The sequence below is a fragment of the Carlito syrichta genome, unplaced genomic scaffold (genome assembly GCF_000164805.1).
Source record: "Carlito syrichta isolate Samal-C Ts95f unplaced genomic scaffold, Tarsius_syrichta-2.0.1 Scaffold112228, whole genome shotgun sequence".
In the NCBI taxonomy this organism is placed as follows: domain Eukaryota; kingdom Metazoa; phylum Chordata; class Mammalia; order Primates; family Tarsiidae; genus Carlito; species Carlito syrichta.
Genome location: NW_007056324.1, coordinates 271,980 through 280,151, shown reverse-complemented (window position 1 = coordinate 280,151; position 8,172 = coordinate 271,980). Strand labels below are relative to the sequence as shown.

The following is an 8,172-nucleotide window of genomic DNA, read 5'->3' as shown; positions in this document are numbered from 1 at the left end:
CTGACTTTGCTCTGGAAGTCTCTGCAGATTACTCACCAGGGCTGCCTGTTGGTGCTTCTGCCCGCACCTGGTGGGACTGCCCTTTTCCTTGACTGTCTCCCCTGCTGGCCTGTGCAAGGCAGGGATTGGGTGAGCTCTACATGGCATCTGATATTTGGAGGGTACCTGGTACACGTGGGATAAATTGATGTCTGAAGAAATGTCCCATCAAATTTGAGAGGATTCATCTTGAGAGCTCGTCACCTCCCAGAAAGCCAGAACAGGATGAATACAGTTCCCAGTCCAACCACCAGGCAGGCTGACAACTCTGACCTCCACCACCACCATCCTCACCACCAACTCTGACCTAGACCAGGAAGCCAACACATTCCTCCCGTGATCTCTATGATTTATTGTCACTGGAATGAGAACACTCATGGGGGTGGTAAATTACAAATCTCAGGTAACCTGACCTCTAACCTCAGAACCCTACCTGAGAACAGTGGGCCTTGAATCCAATAAATACAAAGCTACCTCTGCCTTGTTACAAAGGCAGATTGGCACAGGGCCCCGGAACCTGGCTGCTGTGGCACATACTGGGATGGGAGCAGCTGTCATTCTTCTGCTGGCTTCACTTGCTTGGCAGCCTCTAACTGGCAAAGTAGCTCATCCCACTGCACAAATTGCTTGGAGAGAAGCATTGTCTGGTTGCAGGTCAAGGTGAGAATAGAAGTCTGAGTGAGGAAGTGGGTGGGAGGGAGTGGGGGAGCAGGGAAATAGGCTGGTTGGGATGAGATGAGAGAGGTAGAACAAAAGGAGAGGGCTAGGGGACAGCACCCATTAGGGGCCTAGCTGAGCAGAAAGGATACAGTCTTGTTGTATTCCTCCAGGAGAGCTTTGGACTCCTCAGTGATCTCCATACACTGGTCCTGCACAGCCAAAGTGTGGCCGAGAAGGGAGCTGGGCAAAGCCCCTAGCTTCCACTGACTTTCCTGCCTCATGAGGAACCCTCACTCTCCATAGAGCCTACAAAGGTAATGCTTAACCCCAGAGCCAAAGGAGCAAATGGCTAAGGGCACTTTCAGGCTCCACAATGGGTGCCCTAAAAGCAGTGCAAAGAAGATAGACGGAAGAGTGGGCCACACAGTAAACATGCCCCATAGTATATGTCTCCTCCTCTGTCCCTACTTCTGAAACCTCTTTGAACTTTACACCAGGGCCTGGGAATAGTGAAAAAAGAACTCCTCCGCCCACAGTCAAGGACATACCATCCCCAGGAATTCTTGGGTGCCTCCCAACCTCGACCTTATGGTGTCTCAGAATAGCTCTATTCTGGGAGGCAGGAGGCCACGATATGGCTCTAGGCATGTCTCTTACCCTCTCTAGGGCATATGGAAGATAAAGGATAAGCCCTGAAGTTTCCCCTTAGCTGACATTGGAAGGGTCTGAAGCTGCTTCCCCAGGTGGCATGAGTGGGGATGAAGTGCCACACCACCCTACCTTCCCTCTTCTAGTCCTCTCCCCTCCCATACCTGCTGCTGGATGTGGATCTGGGCCAAGTGCTGCAGGCGGGCGGCATGCTCAGGAACGGCTGTAAAACACAACACACTGTCCAATGATGCTCATGCCCTCCCCCGGGACTGCTCAATAGTCTATTAGGTCTTCGGCAGGATTAGAGTATTGAGTGGAAAAGCTAAACAAACGCCAGGCTTCATCGACCGCTGCAGCTGGAGGTGGTGGTGGGGCTCCCTGCCCACTCCTATCTTACTCCAGGACCCAGAGGGGAGGCGAGGATACAAGTCCCGAGGAGATGACAAAACCTTGGTGCTCCCAGTGTTGCCCCCTGCCTGCCCACTCCAGTGCTTAAGTAAGGCCAGGTAAAGAGAACTTCGGCTACCATGGGACCTATCCCTTTGTTCTCAGCCTAGCGGGGCCAGGTCTGCCTAGCCTAGGGAACAGGGAGCCTGCAGGTGGGCTAAAAATGAATGCCAGGTCCCTAAGTTGGCCACCTAGAATCCCACACCCAGAGCCTTAGCTACCATGCTGTGCCCACAGCTTAGGGCTGTCAGATACTCAGTGGGTAGCTGATCAAGGGCAGGGAGGGGGAACTGGGAAAAATACCTCTAGAGACAGACAAGATGGATATCTGGATTCAATTAAAGTCACTGTCTGCTTGTCAAAGTCCAGGCCCAGGGACTGCTCTCAGCATTGCAGCAGAAAAAATTCATGTACGTTCGTGTACTTGGCAGAGACTCTGGCAGTACAATGTGAGCACCCTGAAGGGGAGACGCTGAGGAGTGGGATAGAAGGCAGAAGGAATTTCCAGAGTTGGAGCTTGTAGAACTTATGCTAGTGTTCTTAGGCCCAAACTGCCTGAGGTCCTAAAACTGGGCTCTCCACCCTGGTAATTTTAGTCCCAATGGAGGTGGCAAGTACCCTCAGGGTGAGGATAAAGAGAGGGAACAGATCCCACTTGAGCCATAGAACCTGAGACACAGGGGTCTTGGCCAACCATCCACCTCCCCAAGCAGAGTAGGGGAGATGCAGCCCAGAGAGGTACCTTTAATGTGAGCACTGTCCAGCATGGGCACCAACGCATCCACCTGCTCCAGGAGTGCAACCTGGGAGAGGATAAACTGTTCCTCTAAAGCAAAACAGACAAGGTAGTAATGGTGAAGCAAGTCTGGGCATTGCTAATCAGTCCACACAAGGGGCTGAGGACCTGGTAGGGGAGAGCTAGGTTCTAGAGTTTTGGGCAGTGGCTCGGTCTACTGCCGTCTTCTCTAAGTGCATATTCCCATCCTGCCCCCACCTCGCCTAGATGCCTCTGGTCTGACCCATCTTGAGCAGAAGAGGCCCTCAATTTCTCCAAAGCCTGCCTTTCCCCAAGTTTTAATTCCAAGGCTTCTTCTTCTAGCCTTCTACCAACAAGTTCAGTGAGTATCTCCTAGGTCATTGGAGACAAAGTAAAAAGGGGACCCCAAAAATACCAAATTATCTTTGGAGGGCAGGCCCCTTGTAATACAGGCTTCACTTGCTAGGTAAGTGTTCTAGGAACCCATTAGCATCAATGTACCAACTAGCATTGTTGTGAGAGGCTGCATTCAGCTTCAGTTAAAATTTTTTTGGAGATTATTTCAAAGTATTTGTCCACTTCAGGATGGGTGATTCACGAGTGTACCTGCCCACAACACACAGAGTGTTCAGCAGTTTTTGACCAAAAGTGGCATGACCCCCTGTGCCCCATGCTCCCTATTCACCCGATCTTGCTCTAAGCGACTTTTTGTTAATTCCTCAGATGAAAAAAGTCCTCAAAGGGAAATGTTTTGCCGATGTAGAAGAAGTGAAACAAAAAATGGCAGAAACACTAAAAGTTGTCAAAATTGACAAGTTCAAAACTGTTTTTAGTGGAAAAGGCATCTCGATAGGTGTATTGCACCAAAGAGTACTTTGAAGGTGACTGAAGTTTAAATATGCAAGAATAGACACAATTTTTTATAAATTAATTCTGGAGTTTTTTTGGTCCCCCCTCATACTTCAGACTCATGTCCCTTCACCCAAGGACTCTCCCAGAAGGTCTGAAAGACATGTGGCAAATTATACTGGGTAGGTTCTGTTCAGTATCTCAGAGGCATAGACAACTATAAGCTGGAGGAGAGCTGGGACAGCAGTGGGAGACTCCAGTGAGGAGAGCAGGATCTGGATGCACAGGGGATTTAAATGAACTGAAATCCACAGAGTAGGAAGAACACTCAAGAGAGAGGACTGTTATGTGCAAATGCTTGCCCATAAAATGGGCAAATGCTTTTTAATTGGTAGAGGAACAGTAATTCAGTTAGCTGAAGTAGAGTAGGGAGAGCACAGAAATCAGGGTTGGATGGGACAGTAGGTCTGACAGACTGGAAGGCTTTGAATGGTAGGCTAAGGAACTAGCACTTTATCCTAGCAAGGAGAGGAGACACTGAGGTTTCAAAGTAGGCAAAGTGGCATGCTGGAAATGTTTTTGTGATTGGATGGGGAGGCCATCTCTGTGCTCAACCTCCCCTACATGTGATTACCTGCTAAGATTCCATGTGTAGGAGGGAAAATAGTAAGGTTGAGAAGATGATTTAGCAGACTGTGCAACTGTTCATGTGTCTGAGGCATTACCACAGGGAGGCATAGAGAAGCTGGATCAAGAGTCAGTACGGGAAAGATCTAAACTTGGTGCCTGTGCGACGACAATTAATCAAGAGCCCTTTGGGAGCTCTGACAGCTCACTCAGCAGGAGTTGCCCATCCTCATCCAGTCCTCATACTGCACTGCACTGATCAGTCTCCTCAGGTCCCTGAAGCAGGGACTTGGTCTCCTCTAGCTCTGGTTGTGCTTATGGGGGCAGGAACTTTTTGGTTCACCATTGTATACCTCATACTTAGGACAGAGCCTGGATCACAGCAGGTGATCAGCAAACATCTTGGATGAATGATAAAGCTCAGAAAACTCTAGCTTATAGGAGTGGCTGACTGTCCATCAGACATTTCCAAAGCAGTAGTTTCTACCTAGAACTCTGAAATCCTAGTGCTTTCTTACATGAAAGAAAGATGTTGAAACAAGTTCAAAAACTGTTTTTAGTGGAAAAAGCATTTTGGTAGGTGTATTGCATCAAACAGAGAGTACTTTGAAGGTGACTGAAGTTTAAATATGTAAGAATAAACACAATTCTTTATAAATAAATACATTTTGGAGTTTTTTGGGTTCCCTTCTCTTTAATGGCAAAGATCTCTGCCTTCATCCTTTCCTAGAACCTCTCCTGTCCAGTAAGCAGAAGTTGAGGAAGGTTCTAAAGGAAAATCGAAGGGGCAGGCTACTGATAGAACATTAGAGTAGCTCCCACTGTGGCTGGCACTCAGTGCCTACTAGAGGATCTACTGACTCTTCAATCCAATGACAGGCCAGAATTCCACAGAGTAGCATCCAAGCAGCTGTATCCATGAGAAGATTGGATGGGGGGGGGCATCTCTGTGCTCAACCTCCCCTACATGTGATTACCTGCTAAGATTCCAGCTTACCTGCTGAAACGAACTGCAGCTTAGAGGCATGTGCAGATTCCAGCTTACCTGCTAGGATGAACTGCAGCTTAGAGGCATCAGGTATGGCAATGCGGTCAATGTACTCAGGATCCAAGTATTTGATCAAGTCTTCAACTAAAAAAGTAGTAAGATGGAAGTGGAACAAATAGGATTGGGGAGTAGAACTATCTTATACAGGATGTTTGGCAAGTGGTCAACCTTAGGGACAACCTTGAGTGAGAAGCTGATATTCACAGTGCCCATAAGCAGGCCTCCACCAGGCTCCCTATCCTCGCTTCCCTGTCTCTCCACTCTCTTCATCTGCTAGCTGACCTCAAGCTTCACCAGAAACACAACTGCCACCATCACCCTGGAGCCCTCAACATTTCCAGTGATCTATCCTTACCAAGGGTAGAAGGTCTCCTTTCCCCTAGGTGTCACCAAAAAAACCCAGAGTTTTGTCTGATTTTTAGTTACTGAGCAGGTTACTAGCTTTGACATAACCAAAAAGGTTTGGCTGAACCAAGGGTGGGGCTCATAGTGCCTAATTTCTTCCTGCCTCTTAACCTTGTCTGAGGAAATCTCATACTCTTTTTGCCCCCCTTCACCAAGGGGAGTTTTTTTTTTTTTAAATTGGAGTCTCACTCTGTTGCCCAGGCTGGAGTGCAGTGGCACGCTCATAGCCACCCCAGTGTCAACCTGCTGGACTCAGGTGATCCTTCTGCCTCAGCCTTTCAAGTAGCCAGACTATGGGAGCGTGCTACCATGTCCAGCTTTTTTTTTTTTTCAATTTTAGATATGAGGTCTCACCAAGTTGCCCAGGTTGTTCTTGAACTCATGGGTTCTGGTAATCCTCTCACTTCAGCCTCCCAAAGCACTGGGATTACAGGCTTGAGCCACTGTGCCCGGCCAAGGGGAGCTTTTAGGCAGAGCTCTTATCCCATAACTTAGGGTATGGTCATGAGCTTGAAGTATATCCACAGGTAGAAAAGCACACTCCAATTCACCAGTTGAATTGGGTATAAGGAAATGTCTTCATATTCTTTTTATCCCCAGATGGCTATTCCAGTGACCTACTGAACTGAAGGACTAAGGCCAGGTCCCAGGAAGTAGAGACATGGAAAATAGGGCAGGCAAGCACACCATGGAAGCACTTACTCTTTTTGTACAGAATCTTCACCCTCTCCCTCTTGCTGGCGATGTTCCCTAAAGCCACTTGTACCTTAACCAAGCCATCAGCCACCTATAACACAAGTGGAGATAAAATCCAAGATACATGTGGCTCAAGGTTTGGAAACAGTAAAGAACCCTCATTCTCCCAAACACCCAAACCTGAGTCCCAGCAATATAAGTTAGTCCCCTTCTCTTATATTAAAGGAGACGCAGCCCAACCTTCAGGGAATTCTTAATATGAAGGGCAAGAGTCATGTATGCCTTGGGGAGTTTCAAGTCTGACTAGGGAGATAATGAACTATTTTAGAATTTACGGAATATATACTATATATTTTCTGGTTCCTAAACTCTGAGTTTAGGCATGAGAAATGCAAGCATTTTCATCCAGGCCTTCATTACCTCCAGACTGACTGGTCTAACTCCAGCCCTATCCCCTCCATGTCAACTCTAGTGTGGGAGATGGAAGAGTCTAAGATGACTAGGATCCCAATGATGGTGCAATCCCTGTACTTGGGAATACAGAAAACAATCAGGTTAGGGGAAATGAATAGTACAGTTAAGAGCACATGGATTGAGTTTGAGATGTCTATTGGATATTCAAGTGGAAAAGTCCAGTAGGTAACTGCCCATATAAGCCTAGTTCTTAGAACAGAAATCTGACATAATAACACTTAATAGTAGCTGAAACTATGGAAGTAAATGAGCCTACCTAGGGTTTAAGCGTAGAAGGTAAGAAATCCCAATATTAAAGGGTGAAATAGAGAAGGGGGCCAAGGAATGAATGCACTCGCCTAGGTTTTAGGGTAAAGGGTGAAAAATGCCAATGGGGAAGCAGATAACACTGAGAAGCAACAGTCAGAGAGGTAGAAGGGAAACCAGAGGGGTTAATGTCATAGATGCCAAAGAAAGAGAATGTTTGAAAAGTTCGTTCTCAAGTGGGAACATAATCTGAGAGTGACAACTAATTCCACAAACAGAAATCATTACCTTGGATGCACTTAGCTCTAGGATATGCCTGACATTCCACCAGAATTTCTTCAGTAAAAGGTCTTCTCATAAGAGAAAGGGGATGGGAAGGCATCTGAGCCCCATAATTGTCAAAATTCAGTCGCTGGTCTAAAGGAGTGTCGGTCTGCGTCTGAATACCCAGTACCCAATCCATTCCCCTCCTAATCCTGGCCCTCTCAGACCTCACCTCTAACCCCTTGGAGCTCTCCTGATCCACATCTGCTTTGCTTCCTCTGGGGTCCCTTCATTTAGCAATTAATCACGCAAGGCTACACGGCGGCACTTCCACTGTGCCCTTAAGCTCTTACTGAAACTGATTAGTCAGTTTCTGGAATGTGTCGGGTCTCCCCAACTAGCCCGCGAGGGCGGGGGCGGAGTCTCAGTCACAGCCGGCACTGAGCCCACTCAGGCTGGCCTAACCACCCGCAGAGTCCCCATGGGAATGGACCCCGAGGATCCAATCCGCTCTGGGAGGCCCTGGACCTTTGCTATTTCAAAGGCCGGGCTGCGGACGACAGGACTGGAGAGGCTGTATCCGTCCCGAGGGCCAGGCCAGCGGATTGCTCCTGCTCTACTCCAGAAAGGGCCCACCGGAGCAGACCTCTCACCTTCCGCGAGCCGCGCGCCCCGCCCGGCCCGTACACCCAGCGCTCCAGCTCTTCCACTCGGGCCTGTAACCGCTGCACGTCAGTCGAAGCCGCCATGTCTATTACCGACCCACCTCAGCCAGGAAACACCAGAGGGCGGGACGTCCGTCCAAACAGGAAGGCTGGCCAATCCGAGAGCACGAGCAGCCCTTAATGCAGGATGTGACGCCACGATACCGTCCTTCAAGTGCCGGAAGTGACTGCTCGGGGCCGACGAATGGTGTCAAAAGCTGTTTGGTTACCTAGACGACGACTGCCCGTCCCGGCCGTACTCTGGCTTCCAGCGCCTGGTTGACAAGGCAACCTTTGCCTCTGAG

General features: G+C 48.6%; 1 protein-coding gene across 5 annotated transcripts; it reads right to left on the bottom strand.

The window, feature by feature from the left end:
* Positions 1–371: 371 nt before the first annotated feature.
* Positions 372–7,969, bottom strand: DCTN3 (dynactin subunit 3). 5 transcript variants are annotated; one of them, XM_021718709.1, is made up of 7 exons: positions 7,817–7,969; positions 6,186–6,270; positions 5,076–5,162; positions 2,540–2,623; positions 1,512–1,570; positions 849–1,005; positions 372–683 (listed from the first exon to the last, which is right to left on the bottom strand). In XM_021718709.1, exons 1-6 carry the CDS (start codon positions 7,910–7,912, stop codon positions 886–888), a joined length of 531 nt encoding a protein of 176 aa, XP_021574384.1. In that variant the 5' UTR covers positions 7,913–7,969; the 3' UTR covers positions 372–683; positions 849–885. The 5 variants fall into 5 exon arrangements, with proteins under 5 accessions (XP_021574384.1, XP_021574390.1, XP_008069004.1 ...); XM_021718715.1 differs by having other exon boundaries at positions 849–939; XM_008070813.2 differs by having other exon boundaries at positions 849–908; positions 7,817–7,942.
* Positions 7,970–8,172: the final 203 nt, after the last annotated feature.

Excerpts from the sequence above, each read along its gene's own strand:
- DCTN3 (XM_008070813.2), bottom strand. The coding sequence starts at position 7,912 with ATGGCGGCTTCGACTGACGTGCAGCGGTTACAGGCCCGAGTGGAAGAG. Across the intron at positions 5,163-6,185 it reads GAAGATTCTGTACAAAAAGA|TTGAAGACTTGATCAAATAC; the intron begins GTAAGTGCTTCC and ends CTACTTTTTTAG. Across the intron at positions 1,571-2,539 it reads GGACAGTGCTCACATTAAAG|CCGTTCCTGAGCATGCCGCC; the intron begins GTACCTCTCTGG and ends TGTGTTTTACAG.